Source organism: Lepus europaeus, chromosome 2 (genome assembly GCF_033115175.1).
Source record: "Lepus europaeus isolate LE1 chromosome 2, mLepTim1.pri, whole genome shotgun sequence".
Lineage (NCBI taxonomy): Eukaryota > Metazoa > Chordata > Mammalia > Lagomorpha > Leporidae > Lepus > Lepus europaeus.
Genome location: NC_084828.1, coordinates 10,430,333 through 10,449,471, shown reverse-complemented (window position 1 = coordinate 10,449,471; position 19,139 = coordinate 10,430,333). Strand labels below are relative to the sequence as shown.

Here is a 19,139-nt window from a genome sequence, read left to right as displayed (position 1 = left end):
GCCACAGCAGGGAGCTGGATTGGAAGTGGAGCAGCCAGGACTAGAACTGGTGCCTATATGGACTGCTGGCGCCGCAGGCAGCGGCTTTACCCACTATGCCACAGTGCTAGCCCCCATCCAATGAATTTCACAGCTCCCCTTTCAGACCTTGGATGTTCTCCGTGCCCTGAGCTCCCCCAAGCCCTTTCCCCACAGCCCTGAGGCCCAGGCCCTGGCCATGGGTTTAGAGGATCTAAGGAGAACGCACAAGATCCATAGACTCCCGGTCTTCTGAGACCAGGGAGCTGAGGGCCAGCACCTTCCCCACCTCAGGGCAGGACGCCCAGTACTTGTCGCGCCTGGAGAGGCAGGCGCCCTGTGCCAAGCAGAGGCTGTCTCTGGGCAGAGCAGCTGGACTGGTTCCTTTGGCGCCTGTATTTGGGACCTCTGGGGATTCTCAGGAGGACCCAGAGACACGGGAAGGCAGCGGGGGGCCTCCCCTGTGTTTTTCCTCTGGGATTTCCGCCCTTGCTCTGGGACACCCAGGCACAACCTGGGCATCTTCTGTTGGGTCCTGGGGGAGCGCGAGGCTTCCCTTCTCGGGTGAGGTGGGACTTGGGTGTTTGGGTGTCCGGTGTGCGTTTGGAGGTGATTTACGTGGCTGTGCAACTGGAAGTGAAGCCAAGATCCTTTCCCTAAAATCCACAAGCGCCACACAAGCAAGGCGGCCATTGGTCATTGGTCAGGTTCCCGGTGGCCAATAAACATGGGAAGGGGGAAGGGGGAAGGGGGAAAAGCAAACCCCGCCCGAGTCCCAGGGGGATGGAATTGGCACCAAGGACTTCTCAACCCCAGGACTGCACAGCCGGCCCGGCACTTCCAGGGGTGTGGGAGCCAGGCTCCCTCTCCAGCTGTGCGCTCCACCTCCGCGGCCCCGCGCTTCAAGATTGGGATCCCCCGCGAGCAGTCGGGGAGAAGCAAGCACGGAGGAAGAACCCAGAGTTAACCCGGGACAGGTGCGCGTAGGGGCGCAGTGGATTCGGCCCCGCGCATCCGGTGCTAAACCCTAGCGCCCGAGCCCGGAGCGGGGAGCCCTCCCGAAGGGGCCCCCTGGACCTTGGCACCGCGCCCTTCGCTCAGCACCACCGGCACCCTCGGCAGCGGCAAAGAGGGGTCTCCGGGCAGGGATCGGCTGCCATGGCCGAGACCGCGGAGCCGGAGGGAGGCGCTCCGGGTCCCCAGGGGCCGCCCGAGGGCTCAGCGCTCCTGGAGGAGAGACCGGGAGAACCGGACCCCGCGGGCCCGGTGGCCAGCGAGGGAGCTTCAAAGGCGCCCAGGGGCGAGGGGGCGGGCGCAGCCGCCACGGTCCGGGCTACGGAGGAAGCTGGCGGCGGGCGGGACAGAGAGGGCGCCGGCGAGCAGGCGCCGGACGCTGGCACAGAATCGGGGGGCGAGGCGCCGGACGCGAAGGGGGCACAGAGCGAGGCGGAGGGCGCCCCGGAGGGCACCGAGGCCCCCCAGCTAGGGGAAGAGGGGAGCGGCGGGGAGCAGGTGGAGGAGTCGGGCCCCGACTGCGAGCTGCAGGGCGAGGCTGCCGGGGAGGCTGAAGGGCAGGCCCCAGGGGCGCAGGAGGAGGCGGTGCCGGGGGACAGCGTGGACGCGGGGGGCAGCGTAGACGCGAGGGGCAGCGTGGACGCGGGGGGCAGTATGGACGCGGGGGGCAGCATAGACGCGAGGGGCAGCGTGGACGCGGGGGGCAGTATGGACGCGGGGGGCAGCGTAGACGCGAGGGGCAGCGTGGACGCGGGGGGCAGCATGGACGCGGGGGGCAGCATAGACACGGGGGGCAGCGTGGACGCGGGGGGCAGCATAGACGCGGGGGTCAGCGTGGACGCTGGGGACAGCGAGGACGCGGCGGGCAGCGTGGACGCGGGGGGCAGCATAGACGCGAGGGGCAGCGTGGACGCGGGGGGCAGTATGGACGCGGGGGAGCAGCATAGACACGGGGGGCAGCGTGGACGCGGCGGGCAGTATGGACGCGGCGGGCAGCGTGGACGCGGAGGGACCGGCGGGAGGGGCGCACGGGGCCGGAGGTGAACCCCAGGATCTTGGGGCTGGCAGCCCCCAGCCCAGGGCCGAGGCGGTTGAGGTGGCGGGGGCGGAGAGCGAGGGGCACAGCCCAGGGGAGTCCGTGGAGGGTGCAGCCGCGGAGGAGGCGGCGGGGACCCGGGAGCCGGAGGGGTCCGAGGACGCGGCGGGCGAGGACGGGGGCCAGGGCCGGCCCCAGGAGGAGACGGAGCAGCCGGCGGAGAGGCAGGAGCCGGGCCCGGAGACGCAGAGCGAGGAAGAGGAGAGGCCCCCGGATCGCAGCCCCGACGGGGAGGCGGCCGCGTCCACGCGGGCCGCTCAGCCGGAGGCGGAGCTCAGCAACCATCTGCCGGCGGCGGAGGGCGGCCAGCGCGGCGAGGGGCCGGCGAACGGCCGCGGGGAGGACGGCGAGGCGTCGGAGGAGGGGGACCCGGGCCAGGAGCACGACATCACCCTCTTCGTCAAGGTAACCGGGCTCGGCTCGGCTCGGAGAACCGCCGCGCGCTGCCGGCCTTTGGGGAAGGCGCCTGGGCTTGGCGGCTTGGGTGGGGGCTGTGGGGCCCGCGTTCCACTACCCTTAGTCCCGAACGGGAGGTTTTATTAAAGATTTAATGTAGGGAGTACGTTTGAAAAGCGACACGCCTGTGGGTGTTCACGCGCCTCCTGGCAAAGGACGCGCTGGTGCCCGCGGTGGGAACAGACACGGGTCGGTGCCCCGTGGGGAGTGTCCCCAGGACGCGAATCCCAGAGGCCCGGGGGCTGGCCAGGGTGTTCCGTTCCGGAAACATACTTCCTTCTGGTAGGACGGATCCTGCAAGTTTGGGAGGGAAGCGGAAGCTTCACTATTCCGTGAGCGTTCTAGCCTTTGTTCTGGAAGATACGAGATGCCAGACGCTCCATCGTCTGCCTCCAGCTCATATTCTCAACCCCACTTCAAACCGAAGAGAGCCGTGATCTGTAGAGACACGACTCAGGAAGTTTCAGTTGAAAGAGGTTTTTTTTTTTTTTGTTTTGTTTTTTTGTTTTGTTTTTTTTTTTTTTTTTGCAAGACATCAAAAATGTACCAAGTCCAACTCATACCAGGAGCTTTGTTGAAAAGGAAAAAAAAAAAAAAATAAGCCCCTTGTGAAGACCTTTGGCCAGCTCCAGCAAAGCTGAGATAATAGGGTCAAGAATGTGCACTGCTGGTTGAACCCTAATCCCTTAGAAATGCTCTCAGGCTCATAGGAGCCAGTTCTGGCCTAACCCCCTTGGTGGGAATATAAACAAAATCTAATAAGTGAAAACAAACCCCAGTTGGTGCTAGGGCGGAGCTGTAAAGCCGCCTCCTGCAGTGTCGGCATCCCATATGGAGGCCTCTTGGAGTCCTGGCTGCTCCACTTCCGATCCAGCTCTCTGCTATGGCCTGAGAAAGCAGTAGAAGGTGGCCCAAGTGTTTGGGCCCCTGCACCCTCATGGGAGACTGGGGAGAAGCTCCTGGCCCCTGACTCTGTGGCCAATTTGGGAGTGAACCAGCAGATGGAATATCTCTTCTCTCTCTGTCTCTGCCTCTCTCTGTCTTCCAAATAAATAAACTAATCTTTAATAAAAAAAAAAAGAAATGCTCCCAAAATGTCTAACATCAGAATTTTCAGAACTGTTTGGGTGGCAAGGGACTTGGGGAAGAACAGGCAGGTGCTGTTCCCAGTTTAAAAAAAAAAAATCCCAAGGACTTTGTAAAATGACGGGAACATATCCTGCAGGGACGAGCCCTAGGAAGTCATGGGAAGGCTGGTGCACCTGTCGCTGGATCACCCCAGGTCTGCTCCTCTCTGCCGCCTCTGTCTAAGAAATTTCCTGTGGCTCTGGAAATTTCCCGTGGCTCTGGTGACATGACTACGTGTTTCCAGCAGATGGCTCTTATTACAGTTTTGAAATACAGTCAAGGCTTCCTCAGTAGTTTCCTGCTTCCATTTTCAACCCTCTCCAGTCTAGTCACTTTTTTAAAAATATGTTATTTATTTATTTATTTTTGACAAGCAGAGTTAGACAATGAGAGAGAGAGAGAGAGAGAGGCAGAGAGAAAGGTCTTCCTTCCGTTGGTTCACTCCCCAAATGGCTGCTACTGTCAGTGTGCTGCGCCGATCCGAGCCAGGAGCCAGGTGCTTCCTCCTGGTCTCCCATGGGGTGCAGGGCCCAAGCACTTGGGCCATCCTCCACTGCACTCCCGGGCCACAGCAGAGAGCTGGACTGGAAGACGAGCAACCGGGACAGAATCTGGCGCCCCAACTAGGACTAGAACCTGGGGTGTCGGTGCCGCAGGTGGAGGATTAGCCTAGTGAGCCATGGCGCTGGCCAATGTTATATATTTATTTGAGAGGTAGAGTTACAGACAGAAAGGGAGGGTCAGAGACAAAGGTCTTCCAACTGCTGGTTCACTTCCTAAATGGATGCAATGGCTGGAGCTGAGCCGATCTGAAGTCAGGAGCCGGGAGCTTCTTCCAGGTCTCCCACGCAGGTGCAGCGGCCCAAGCACTAGGGCCATCCTCCGCTGCTTTCCCAGGCCATAGCAGGGGGCTGGATCAGAAGTGTAGCAGCCAAGACAAGAACCTGCATCTCTATGGGATGCCGGCACCACAGGTGGAGACTTAGCTTCCCACACCATAGCACCAGCCCCATCTAGTCCCTCCTTAATGACCAGTGAGCCAGGATGAAGATCTGATCATTTTCTTCGTGTTACATTCTTCAGTTGTTTACTGCAGAATTGCAGGTAAACCCACACTCTTTAGCCAGACCACAAGATCTTTTGTGATGTTTTTCTGCCTCCTTTCTCTGTAGCTTTCCCTTGGTGCTGCTGGGAGGCCCCTGGCTTGGTCACCCAGGGTCCTGCTGGCCCAGAGGTTTCCAACTACTTCCTGTTTCTTGTGAGAACCACAATTTTATGCCAATGGAGTTTTTCCCCAGCACCCCCATCCCTGCTGCCTGCCTGGTTGTCTGTTACATGTCCAAGATTCAGCCTGGTTTCCTCGGGGGAGACTTTTCCAACCCCAGTCTGAGCTGCAAGTCCCCATGTTGAAGCTGCACTCCCATGTAGCCCTGGCAGATGCATGCTGTGTCTCTTCCCTCCTCTGTGAGATCCATCTCCTTCTCTCCGGTCAGACCACAGGTGTGGGATGGAATGGGGGGTTTGAGTGGCTGGCAGGCTGCCTGTACCAGGCGGTTTCTTTGGTATAGTGCAATGGGTCTGGAATCAAATCCCACCGCTGCCACTTTCTTGCTGTGTGACCTTGGGCAAGTGCCTTAACCTTGCAGTGACTTTGTTGTCTGATCCATAAAACAGGGACAGAAGTGGCATCCAGGACAGTGCCTGGCTTCCCCTTAGCATAGAGGAAACATGAGCTCTGGTCTTGGCATCTCCTTGGTGCCCGTGCAGTCTCATTGCTTTTGCACAGAGACAGCCTCTTCCACATTGCATTCTTGACGCCTATTTTTTTTTAAGGGACACTCTGGTCACCCTAATGACCCCTGTTCTTTGGAGATAAGAATGCGACGAGAGGTGAAATAGCTGGTGTTCTCAGATCGTGCCGGGGAGCAGCTTAAGGGCAGGTTCTGGGCAGCTCACCCACCTCTGATGATGGACATGGTGCTCGGTTGTCCTCTCTCTCTCTCTTTTAAAGAAACAGCTAGCTCTCCAGTGAGACTGGGTCCTAGTGTAGATCACGCAGAACGTGCCTTGTAGGATTGGAAGGCATCTGGATGCCATCTATCCTGCCGATGGTTCTCTTTAAAAACGGGAGCTCAGGAGACCTCAAAGCAAGAAACAAGCAGAAATCTTTTAGACTGTTGTATCTTCTGAGTCTGTACTACTGGCCTTAAAATGCTTGAGTTCGTTGAAATAGGATTTCTGTACTAGATTCAGCCTTTCCCAGGTCACTGAGAGAGAGAGAGAGAGAGGTGTCTTCCATCCGCTGGTTCACTCCCCAGTTGGCTGCAACTGCCAGAGCTGAGTCTACCCAAGGCCAGGAGCCAGGGTAGACTTCCTGCAGGTAGGCTTCCTCCAGGTCTCCCACGTGGGTGCAGGGGCCCAAGGCCTTGGGTCATCGTCTACTGTTTTCCCAGGCCACAGCAGAGAGCCTGGATAGGAAGTGGAGCAGCCAGGACTTGAACCGGCGCTCATATGGGATGCCTGTACTGCAGATGGTGGCTTTTACCCGCTACGCCACAGCGTCAGCCCCAACACAGAGCTGTTCTTTATGGAGAGTACTCCTCCCCCGAGGAGGCCTTCGTAAATGCATCTTCCATCAATTAGCCCTGGTTCTGTTTGTGAACTTGTTGTGGCTTTTACATTTTTTCCTATTTTTAAAAAATACATATGTTGGTTACAGTATACCAGAAAGTAATGATATGTAGCTATATGTAATACTAACTGTCTCAATCTGCTTCTATTTTTAAGCACTCGATAGATTGTATTCTGCATCATTATGAGAACAGTCTTGTATTAGTCTGTCATTTCATTTTATTTGATAAGTATGAATTCTTGTTAGAGGGCCCGGAATATACAAACAGACCAAAGAACACCTCCCTGAATTATTGTGCCATAAAGCAGCCACTCAACACACTAGTCTTCAGTTTTTCTTTCTCCAAGAAGTGCTAATTACTTGTCACAAATTTTAGGAGAACCTTGCAGGATAGTGAGGAAGTTATTTTTTGTTTGTTTGTTTGTTTTTTCTTTATTAACAATGCAAGGCAACGCTGTGAAAACACAACAACATGACAGTGTGACAGCAGCAAAACTCTCACACCAGGGGAACGTAAGGACTTCAGCAGTGTGTGTGGGGGGGATTTAGCTACCAAGGAGTTGGGCCCCTTTGAGTGAGGTTCGAGGGGTGGGCAGTCTGAGATACATATTTCTTGGTAAGTTTCCCATGATGTAAAATACTCTCACTGTAACCAGTGACTAATCCTGGGCAGGGGTTTCCATTTGCGATCCCATTGGGGTTTCACAAAGAGATAAAACTGAGATCTTATAGAAAAAGTAAGGTTCAGGAAAGTCGTGGCCTTTGGGTAAGCACTGTATCTCAGAAATCCAGAAATGATAATCAGTCAAGCAAGCCAGCCAGCCGGTATTCTTTTTTCTTTTTTTCTTTCTTTTTCTTTTTTCTTTTTTTTTTTTTTTTTTTTTTTACAGGCAGAGTTAGACCAGGAGGCCATGGCTCTCTCCACCTTGTGCTGTGGGGGGAGCACATAGGGATATCTTCCCAGGGAGATGTAAGTTTGTAAGTTTCTTAACCTTGTCTTTGCCCTGTGTTCTGGAGGGAAATGAGCCAAGGTGAGCTTCTGTGACTTTACATCTCCCCTAAAGCCAACCTTAACAAAGATTTATTTTCTGTTTTGCTGCAAGAAACCTGCTAGTGCATTTCATTTATGAAATCAGCACAGGGTCGCTCAGGGTGAACATGGGTAGAACATGGTTTCTTGCTTGTCTCTCTCTTTTTTTTTAAATTTATTTGACAGGTAGAGTTACAGACAGTGAGAGAGAGACAGAGAGAAAGGTCTTCCTACCTTTGGTTCACTCTCCAAATGGCTGCAATGGCTGGAGCTGCGCCCATCTGAAGCCAGGAGCCAGGTGCTTCTCCTGGTCTCCCATGCTGGTGCAGGGCCCAAGCACTTGGGCCATCCTCCACTGCCTTCCTGGGCCACAGCAGAGAGCTGGCCTGGAAGAGGAGCAATCGGGAATAGATGCTGGCGCCTCAGGCGGAGGATTAACCTAGTGTGCCGTGGCGCCGGTCCCTTGCTCATCTCTTACACACCCAGGTGTATGCACCTGCACCCTGGGGCCGGTGCTTACCCCTCACCCCCAGAGGCCACGTCCTACTCCCCAGGGTCCTCAGCAGCTAACCTTGCAGTGGGCTCGTGGTAGACCTCGCTTAGTGCTTTTGCACCTTGCTGGGTAGGTGGTCGGGTGGACAGCTGATGGCACCAGGGTGACAATGCTAGTGAGAGGCAGAATTTAGACCCAAGCCCAGTTCCCTGCTGTCCCATTCTGGTGTCCTTGTGTGAGGGGGCAGAGCCACCCTCCTCTCCGAGGCCATCTTGGCAACAGGGCCACAGATGCTGGGGGCTTTGGGAGTTTGTGGCACAGCCCCGTTGTGTGCACAGAATGCATGCTGTAGCCCCCGTCCCTGTCTGGGTGGACCGCCATTGCATGCTGGCCTCACAAGGGCCTTAGTGAACTCAGGTCCTGGGTTTCTCATGGGCACCTTCCTCCCTGGGGCCTGCTCAGATCCCCCGTCTCCTTGACTATCTGAAGACCTGCAGGGTGCCTTCAGAAACTCTACCCTGGGCAGACCCTGTAAGTCTGAGAATTTGCCCTTTGTCTCTCTCTCTTTTTTTTTTTTTTTTTTTTTTGGACAGGCTGAGTGGATAGTGAGAGAGAGAGATAGAGAAAAAGGTCTTCCTTTGCCGTTGGTTCACCCCCCAATGGCTGCTGTGTCTGGCGCACTGCGTCCGGCATATCGTACTGATCCAAAGCCAGGAGCCAGGTGCTTCTCCTGGTCTCCCATGCGGGTGCAGGGCCCAAGCACTTGGGCCATCCTCCACTGTACTCCCGGGCCACAGCAGAGAGCTGGCCTGGAAGAGGAGCAACTGGGATAGAATCCAGCGCCCTGACCGGGACTAGAACCTGGTGTGCCGGTTCTGCAGGTGGAGGATTAGCCTATTGAGCCGTGGCGCCGGCCAAGAATTTGCCCTTTGATGGCGGATAGCAGATAAGACATAGGATCTGGAGGGAAATGTTAAGTCCAGGGCTCTGGTCCCTGCGTCAGGTCCATGCAGGACACCGTGCCCTAGGTTAGTGTGTTAAATCAGTGTTCGTGGATTTGTCACCCACTGGGGTGCTGGGCATGAGGCTAGAGACAGAGGAAACATTGGCAGGTGTCTTCGTCTACTTCCTGTTGCTATAACTAAGTACCTGAGACTATGTACTTTTATTTTTAAAGATTTATTTTATTTGAAAGGCTGAGTTACAGAGTGAGAGGGAGAGACAGAGAGCTCTTCCATCCACTGGTTCACTTCCCAAATAGCTGCAACAGCTAGAACTGGGCCAGGCTGGAGCCAGGAGCTTCTTCTGGATCTCCCACATGGGTGCAGGGGCCCAAGTACTTGGGCCACCTTCCGCTGCTTTCCCAGGCGGCATTAGCAGGGAGCTGGATGGGAAATGGAGCAGCTGGAACTCAAGCCAGTGCCCATATGGTGTGCTGGTACCACGAGTGGCGGCTTTCCCTACTACGCTACAGTGCTGGTCCCAGGCTATGTACTTCTTAAAGAATAGAATTTTGTTTAGCTCCTGGTTCTGGAGGCTGGGACATCCACAGTGTGGTGCTGGCATCTGCTCGACCTCAGGTGAGGGCCTGCTGGCTGCATTGTAACACTGCAGAGGCATCCCACGGTGAGACAGAACAGGCACGTTAGCTGGACTCTCCCTTCCTCTTCTCACAAAGCCCCGGATGCCAGCCTAGGGTCCATGCTCATGAACTCACCTAACCTTAATGACCTCCCAAAGGCCCTACCTCCAAGTACCGTTGACGTGATTTTGGGCGTCAAGTTCTCAATACACTAACTTTCAGGGCCACGTTCAAACCACAGCAACAGGCAAGAGCGAGAAGATCCTTGCTGTCCCAGGGCTTGCCATCTGGCACGGAGAACAGATGTTGGGCAACGTGCCGTGTCGGGTGTGGTGTATCCTCTGCGGCAGAGCAGAGACCACGAAGCCGTTTGCTCATTGGAGTCGGAGGTCTCAGCCCCTAAGAGACCCTCGATGCTGGTAGAACAGAAGGAGTTGGAGGTTGAGTAGGAGCAGCAAGAGGAGCTGCAACCACGCAGACAGCTACCAAGAGACACCCTGTGCTTGCCACTGGCCTGTGTTAATAATTTGGTACATTCGAAGTACTTATTACATGTAATATTTGTTCCCCAGCTACTGTTAGACTACGATATACAAGTGTAAGTTTGAGAAGAATCTCATATTAGGGGTGTGTTCAGCTGCAAGTAATGTATTATTCAGGGGTTGGTGTTGTGGTGCAGCGATTAAACTGCTGCCCCCGATACCAGCATCCCATATTGAGGTGTTGGTTCAAGTCCCAGCACCTCCACTTTCAATCTGGCTCCCAGCCAATGTGCCTGGGAAAGCAGCAGAGGATGGCCCAAGTACTTGGGCCCCTGCCACCCATGTGGGAGGCCTGGATGAAGTTCCTGGCTCCTGGCTTCAGCCCAACACGGCCCTAGCCATTGTGGCCATCTGGGGAGTGAACCAGCAGATGAGCAGAGAGAGAGATGTCTCTCTTTCTCTCTGTCTTTCCCTGTATGTTTCTCTGCCTTTCAAATAAATACAATAAAAAAACCACTTTTTTTTAAAAAAAAGGAAAAATATCTTAAAAAGAAAGTAGCTTTAAACAGAAGTTGGGACTCTCGCAGGGCTGTATGTATGTCTTCCTGACACGGCATTTGGCTTTTCCAGATCAGGGACCCAAAAGAGGCCAAGAGGAAAGCCTTAGTGCCTTTTATGACTTCATCCCAGAAATCTCACGCTACTGCCACGTAAGCCTCATTGTATTCAACAGAATGAGTCTCTAAGTCTAGTCTTCAAGAAAGGTAGAGTTAGGCTCACCTATTAGAGGGGCAGTCATAGCATTTGTGGACACATTCTACAAACACAGCCTCCTCCCCTGCAGCCTCCCAGGTAGCATGCTGGGAACACGTTGGTCTACATCTTGCCTTTTCCCTCTAATGGTGCCTCTTAGGGATCTTTCCTTGTTGGCTCCCATGGTTCTTCCACATTCTTTGTCCATCGCTCGCTGTGTGCTAGTGCTGGGTGCTCTCTCTGGAATCAGGCCCCCGAGGTGGGTGCGTAGGCAGTGTGTGTCCTCTTTTTGATGTGTGGAGCGACGGTGTGCTGAGTGTCCCTCCACAAATGTGCACTTATATTTGGAAGCTCAGTTCTTAGACATTTCTAGGGGAGCGGGTACTTATATTTAACTTTTTGGTAACCTTTATCAAATTTCCTCTTCCAAGCAAGAAGTGTACCAAGCATTCCCTTCCAAGTAGCAAGCATTGGCCCCTTGGCGCTGTACTGCCTACCAGTGCTTGTCTCCCCAGCCTCCCACTCGGCGTATCATCCAACCATCTCACTCTGAGAGCTGACACATGATGGCCATCGTGTTGAATTTGCATTTCTTTTTATTATGTGTGGGGTTGAGTTCGCTTTCCAATATTTAAAGATGATCAGTATCTGTTTCTCTGAGAGCTGGTTGGGTAGGATCTTTGCCTGTTGTTCATATGGGTTTTGGAGTCAGAACTTTGTCGCATGTGACTTCATGGGAGTGTGGTGACTGTTTGCCCTGGAGTACTTCATCGTCTTGGTTTTAGTCATTTCTTGCCATGGCTGCACGGAAAAGCAAAGCACGGTCTATGGTGACACTCGTAGAGCCTTTGGCTTCATTTATTGGCATCTTTAAGTGTTTTACTTTATATTCTATAACTTCTTAAATCCCTTGCCTTCCTTCCTTTCTTTTTTTGTTGTAAAGATTTATTTATTTATTTGAAGGGCAGAGAGGCTGAGAATTACAGAGAGAAGGGAGAAATAGAGATAGAGATAGAGAGGAAGGAAGGAAGGAAGGAAGGAAGGAAGGAATAAAATATCTTCCATCTCCTGATTCACTCAGTTGGTTGCGACAACCAGGGCTGGGTTGGTCAAAGCCAGCAGCCTGCAACTCCATCTGGCTCTCCCACGTGGGTACAGAGGCCCAAGCACATGGGCCATGTTTTGCTGCTTTCCCAGACACATTAGCAGGGAGCTGGATTGGAGCTGGAGCAGCTGATTCTCAAACTGGTGCTCACACCTGATGCTGGCCTTGCAGGCTGTGGCTTTACCTTTGTACCATGACACCTGCCCCCTCCCTTTCCTTTTAATTATGGTACATGGGAACAAGCACATGCCCTTTCAGAATCAGAATCTGTGTTCCATGGTAGGAACACCTTTTCGGCACAAAGTTTAAACCGTGTAGATAACCAGATCATTTCACATCCATGGTGCCCCATATGAACATGCAAGGTAGGTCACTCTGGTCTGGGTATGGCATCTACTGAAGTGAATGCAGTTCCCCAGATCAAAACCATTGTGACGCTATCATCCGTGGTGCTGTCAGACCTTTGTTGTCTCCAAGGTTGTGTCTCCTAGCCAGTTGTTCTCTTCATGCTTCTATCTGTTGAAAGAAGTGACCAAAATTTGATGACAGATCCTATTTGCCGAGCTCCAGTGAATTGGGGAGGATCCTGGAGTCCACCTGGCTCATGTTTAATGAGTGGGAGAGACAACTCAAGTACCCGCACGTCAGAGGTTATTTTGGGCGTCTGAGGAGGTGGCTCTGCTGAGAAGCACTGATTGTTTTGGTCTAGAGTTACTCAATCTGCAAGGGTTCAGTCTGGTCTCATGCTACTAGGGGACAGTGACCCGTATGTGTGTGTAAGAAGTATCAGATTAGGGGGAGGCGTTTGGTGCAGTGGCTAAGACACTGCTTGGAACGCCCACATCCCATGTCAGAGTGCCTGGGCTTGAGTCCTGGCTCTTCTTGTATTCCATCTTCTGGCCAGTGTGCACCATGGGAGGCAGCAGGGATGGCTCAAGTAGTTGAATCCTTGCCACCCACATGGGAGATCTGGATTGAGTTCCCGGCTCCTGGGCGTTTGGGGAGTGAGCCAGTGGATGGGAGTTCCCCCTACTCCCATCTCCTCTCTCTCTGCCTCTCAAATAAAATAAAATCAGACAAAAAAAAAAAAAAAAGATAAACCATCAGGTTAAAGGAGTTCTGTGATCCTGCAGAATACTTGGGCTCTGGACTCTGTCCCCAGCTCTCTCTTTCCCTTCCCCTCTGTGTTGGTTGTTCAGATAAGAGTTGAGTCCATCAGTGGAGGAGAAGTCAAGCTGCCTCTCAATTTCCACAGTGCCAGCTGGTGTGTAGGGCTCACGTGTGTATGTAGGTATTTAAGTGTATGTATTCAGTCCTTGCCAAGTAGCAGACGTTGTGCTTGGGGCTGGGGTACAACGATGGGGACAAATGCAGTCCCTGCTCTCTGGATTCTTCAGTCTAAAGAGTGGTCCAGGAAGAAACAGTTCCAGTCCGGCGTGAACAGGGAGGGCAGTGCTGGTACAGGTGGCAAGAGCAGACTGGGACCCAGGCCGAGGGGACACTTGGATTCCAGATCCTGACGCTGTGGCTGTGCCGCTCTGCTGATTCCTCTCTGTTTGCAAGACAACGGATTTATCCACCCACCTGCACTGGGGATGCGTATGTGAGTGACTGCCCTGGCTCTCTCCAGGCGGAGAGCTGTGGGTGCTGGGTTTTCCTGAGATATTTTGCAGAGTGTAGACTTTACGTCCCCGTAGCTCCTCACCCAAGCCAGCGCCGTCTGACCGGTCGGCTTCCATGTACAGAGGCTGCTGCTTTCTGGGCGCAGTAACAGAACAGTTGTTACGGTGCCGTGGCATGGGACCATTGCATCCCCACAGGCGGTGGTAAGGAATACAGCTGGGGACCAGCACCAGGGAGGAAGACTGGTTACTGCCATTCTGGTACCTGAGCCACCATCCGGGCCACTCCAGGTGTCCCTACTGCACTGTCTTTGGCATCTTGAAGCAGGCGCGTTTGCCTTGCCAAAGAGCAGCAACATGGTGCCCACTCAGAGATACCAGTCCCAGGTCCCTCTTTGTGCTGGGATTGCCTTCAGAATCCTGCTGGGCTCTGCCTCCCGGCCAGAGGCTGAGAGAGGACGCACCCTGGAGCCGCTCTGCCAAGACTTTAGCTGTGGTTCCCTAACCCTTTGTGGGGCTGCAGCTCACTGGGCGGACAGTCCTGGTGCTCCCACCCCACCCCACCCCCGGCCTTTGTCCAGCCACAGTGGGGCGTGGGGACCAGGACTCAGAGCTGGGAAGTGGGTGTTCTCTTCCTGGCGGGGGGCACATGACAATGTGGTAATGGGGTTTCTAGGACGATGGCCACATGGCATGGTCTGGACACCGGGCGCCTCGCAGCCGTGTGTGGTTTGAAGGCGGCGTGGAATGCAGATGTCATTTGTTCGGGGCTCCGGGGTAACAGGCCGTCTCCCTCCAAGAGGAAAGGTAGCACATTTTTGGTGCTGTTGGTGTCAGGGCCTGGCAGGCGAGTTTGGAGAAGTGTGAAACAATGCAATCTCTCCTGCTGCCTTTAGTTCGCCTCCATCCCCATCAGCGATCAGACCAGGCGATGGTTTGGGTTGTGTCCAGTGGCTTCTTTGTGTCATTCAAGTCTCCAAACTGAGAAAGCAACACTTAGGAAAGCTCTGAGGGACTTGCACATCAGCTACCCGTGTCTGATGACCCTTGGAGTCCTACGGAGCAGCAAAAGGCAAGATGGCCGTAGATAGCGAGGTTTGCAGATATGTTGTTCTTCCTGTTGCTGGATGTAAAACAAACAAGCAAACTCCCTTGCTTTTAGACCTTGCTGAAGCTTTGTTGGAGCCAGTTCAGCTAGCACAGGACTGCACCCATGATTAATGATACGATTCCCTGAGGAGTCCATGGCGTGGTGGAGTAAAGATGGTGGCCCGTTCTTTGGTGCTTGTCCCATTGGGAAGTGGAGTCCGATTCTCTTCCCTGGGAGTCGTGACTCCTTGGCAGCCTGCGTGGTGGTAGGAGTGCTGCTCGGTGACTGTCATCATGGAGGTCAGCGTAGTTTCGACCTTACAGGCCATCCTGAGGTCGCTGTGCTGGAGGGGCTACCTGTTGGTGGCCACTTGACAGCTCCAGGGGACACCCAGCCTTCCTGCCATCTCTGAACGACACTGACACCTGGGTGAAGATGTGTGGGCCTCCTAGACTGACCCAACCACCAACTGAACACCCAGGGCAACTTCATCAGTGCCATGCAGGACAGAGGATCGCTCGGGAAGGCTTTGCTCCAATTCCTCATTCACAGCATCGTGGATGTAACAGAACAGACACTTGAGCCTGTGAAATCTGGCGTAGTTTTCCCTGGGATGACTGGTCACATGGCTTAGGGCACCTCTAAGCAGTGAAATCTGAGTGGGTGAAGACAGGGCAAGACGGACGGTAGAGGTTGAGGCAGTTCCAAGAGGGGTCTGGGTGTTGGCATCGCCAGTGCTTCCATTTGCTGCCGGCATTGTTGTCCTTTTGAGTGTAGAGCTTGGGGTACCGTGTCATTCGAGAACATAAACCGCCGGGGTCTCTGAGAACAGGCCGCGTCAGTAAGCAGGCTTGCCAGAACAAGCTGCGTCTTTGTTGTGATAATTCCTCGTGAGAATTTGACAAGGAAATAAGCTTCTCATCTCCGTCTAAAAGCTTCCGTTGGTATCAGGCCATATTATTAAAAAAGGATTAAAAATAGCCCCAGAGTTTTAAAAGCTTAATTTCTATATGAGAAAAAATGGCAGGTCCATAGTTTTTGCTCATTTACTCCTCTGTGCCGTTGTTCCACCTGCTGGGCTGTGAACCTTTTGCCAGCGTTTAAAAGCTGCGTGGTACAGTCATTAAGCTGTGCGGGTCAACCACTTAACCCATTTAATAATAAATTAATTGTTACGGCAGCTGAAAAGAAAAAACACGATACACACTGGGGACTATGCGCCGGGTTAATAGGCTTTTTGAAGGTTCAGATGTATGTTTCAGAATTTTCAGATAGAAGATCTGTTTCCTAGGCTCTCAGGCTAATGCTGAATGAAATCTGAAGTTCCGAGGACGTGAATAGTGAGACAGCAGCCCGACAGGAGCGGGCTGGTGACAAGGACACCCGGCAGGGTGCATACAACGTGCCTGATGCTAAACGCCTCTGGGGCCGGGTGGCCCGCGGCATGGGTTGGATGTGTCCGTGGTCACTGTAGCCACTCTGCAGACTGTCACTGCTCAAGGAAACAGCACTCCTTTTCTCAAACAGGCATCGCTGCCCCTAGATCTCCCCTTTGTAGACACGTGCGTGATGCGTGGTGTCTGTTTCACAGGAACAGCTGATACAACAAGAATAAACAATGCCAACCAGGGTAGGGAAAGGAAACACACACAGCCTCGCCTCCCACTCCTCCTAAGCGTGGAAAGACAAGACTTGCCCAGCAGTCAGAATCTTCCCCAAGGAGCCCGGATTCTTCTGTGGCTGGGTTTTGTTGGTTGTAGCTGTCCTTGCAGTGTACTCTGTGGCCCACTAGAGGGCAGGCAAGAGAAGGACAGGAGGACACTGGGTGGAAGGTGGTTTCTGGTGTAGCTTTGCAGATGGTCTCCTACATGCCCAGCCCGTTCTGCCCTCACCCCTTTTGGCCGCAGGACCGCCTGCTCTGGGCCCTGCCCTAGGCAGCTCAATCCTGCACCTAACCAAGAGGTGCTGTTTGGGGGAGAGGTGGGTAAGATCTGAAAGCCTGCCTAGTTTGCTAACTCAAGCTGCAGAGGAAGGAGGGAGAAGGTGAGGAAAGCTTGGCCCGCAGGTGCCGCGGGAAAGGTGATGGGGCCTCGGTGGCTGTCTCCTGGCTGCAACGCGATGGGATGGCTTCCCTCGGTCTCTCAGGGGGACCCACAGACGCTGGGCATCCCAGAATCTGAGCTGGGGCATCCCAGTGTGATAGCCCAGTGTCAGATTCTCCCAGGCACGATTCCTGCCTGTGTTCCACGACCCCCGTGATGGCGTGCTTGGCGCCTATGGGAATCATGAAATTGGATGGTACTTAGCGGGGGTTGGCGCTCTCTGTTGAGTCCGCACTGGCTTGGCTCGGGTTGTCTCTGTGACCCTCGTACGTGGTTTCTAGATCCTTTAGAGCACTTGGTGTTCTCCGGGACACTCCTCTCCCAATTTTGTGATGGGTTGGGCCTCTATATAGAGACCCCGCCTTTAGCCCCGACCTCTGTTGTGTTGCTGTGTCTGGGGGGAAAACCAGTCAATACATAAATCCAGCTCACATGGTCTTTCCCAGAAATGCAGTCCACGGAGTGAGAACGCTCCCCCACCCCCAAAAAAGGGTGCCAGTGGGTGATGTTTCAGTGCCAGAGTTTGTCTTACAATCTACAGTGAAGGTTTCCAGGACTGCAAGCGATGCATAACTTATGCTGGCGCCTTGGCTCCTCAGGGTTTGTCAAGTGCTAGTGACGAAGCTCTTGCTGCTGGCACCAATGGCACCTGCAGAAAAATGGAAATTGTTGGAGAGCCGCTGACATCACTCAGCTTGTTCACAAAGGGCGGTTTGTGGAGTGAGTGTGTGGCTCTGTGGTTCTCGCACTCTCTCCACGGGAGGCGGGATTTCAGTGTCCTCAACACCATGGGGACCCAAAACCAGAAGAAGGAAAAGTGTAGAAAGTTTTAGAATCTGACCCTTGTCTAGATGCGGCCTCTCCTCTTGACCCCTCACCATCCCCTCGACCTTGAACATAGGCTTCTGTGTCAAAACCCAGTGTGTCTGTCCACGGGGCCCTGGAGGGCTGACCACCAACACGTTTTGAGGTTCCTATTGATTCATGACTTTGTTGGTTCAGGGAGTCTTATTAAGCATCCCAAATCCTATAATGGCTTTTATTATTTTTGCCCAATTTTTATGTTTCAGAATGAGGCTCTGAGTTTTCTAGTTTGGGGCATCCGATGTTTGGTGCCTGTTTTTTTTTTCTGGGAGAATTTTCGTTTGTGGGATACAGTCACCAATAAGGCACGGATGAAGCCCAACCTAAGCCCCCTCTTCTCTGGGAGGGTCTCCATCACCAGGGTCCTATACATGGTGAACTTAGTGTGGATTTGCACAGAGACAGGGTCCGGGGAACCAGAGCAGGACTGAGGTGTGATGCCCGGGCTGGGCTCGACAGCCTACAGCACGTAGCACGCTGTGAGTCAGAAATGCCCAGGACCCAGCAGCCCTGCCTCTGCCCTCTCTGTGCCCTGAATGGCCCTCTCTTCTCTGTGTGCTTGTGGTTGTTTTAACAGCAAGTTAACAAAAGGCATGAAAACAAGTCATTCGCTTTTATTTCTGAAAGACCATTCTTGTTAATAACGCAAGTCACGTTTCTAACAATGCTTTCAGTGTAAGGTGCAGGTGGGAGGTGCGTAGCTCTCCAGAGGTTCAGAGGGAGGACAGAGGGCTCCCTTCTTATTTTTCGCTGGCCTGAGGAACAGCCATCCTGCACCCCCATCTTCGGAGCCTGGGCCCTGCTTGGTTCCTGTGCACGGGCTGTGGTGCAGGTGCAGGGTGAGGGCGGGGCAGAGAGAGGGGTGTGGCTCTGTAGGCTGCCCATCACCCCCTTTGATGTCCCACGTTCCTGGTGGTCGTGCTGCTGCTCTTAGGAGGTAGTCTGTCTTCGATGCAGCCCAGCCCCTGTGTGTTTGCAGGAGCCCAGCGCAGCTGGTGCAAGGAGAGACGTGGGTGCAGAATGATGTCTTGGCTGTGAGGGTGGGAGAAGGGAGCCTAGGGAAACCAGAGCCCAGTTCCCAGGGCTGTAGGTTTCAGAGCCCATTTCTCTCATCACATTTCCTTGTAGGACTGCCTTCTGCCGATTCCCGTCCCCGTGTTCCTCCATGAAGGTCCTCTAGCAAATGTCTTCTTTGGTGTGTTAACGGATTTGAAGTTCTTCCTTTTGCTGAGAACCATCCGGGGCAAGGTCGATCTTGGTGGCCCTCTGTATCACCTGGCGCAGTCCCAGGGTAGTGAGTGCCCCAGGACAGACTGGGCTTTGGACCCAGTCTATGTGCATGGTGGCAGTCGGGGGCTCTCTCTGGGGACTTCAGGATTCTCTCGAATCCTTTCTTTGGTTTGGCAAAGACTTTCACATGACTCCATGCCTTTGTTGGTTCTGACATTTCTTTAGATGTTTTATGATTTTCCCATCACCGTAGACAGACTATGAGGTTGTACATACACCTAGCTCTGTGTCACAGCATCCAAATGTATTCTTGCATCTCCTTTGGTGAGCTGAGTTTCTACTTCCTTAGACCTGGAGAAGACTGGTCTATTATTTTACTAGTGTATTTCCAATCGAGGTGCTTCCAGCGGTAACATCCAGACCCTCGCATGTCCTCAAGTAA

General features: G+C 53.8%; 1 protein-coding gene across 1 annotated transcript in view; it reads left to right on the top strand.

The window, feature by feature from the left end:
* Positions 1-1,176: 1,176 nt before the first annotated feature.
* CLIC6 (chloride intracellular channel 6) overlaps positions 1,177-19,139 on the top strand; it is a 45,214-nt gene continuing 27,251 nt past the window's right edge. Inside the window, exons 1-2 of the mRNA XM_062175346.1 lie at positions 1,177-1,859; positions 2,005-2,533. Coding sequence (XP_062031330.1) covers positions 1,177-1,859; positions 2,005-2,533 — 1,212 coding nt within the window. The remainder of the gene's footprint in view (positions 1,860-2,004; positions 2,534-19,139) is intronic.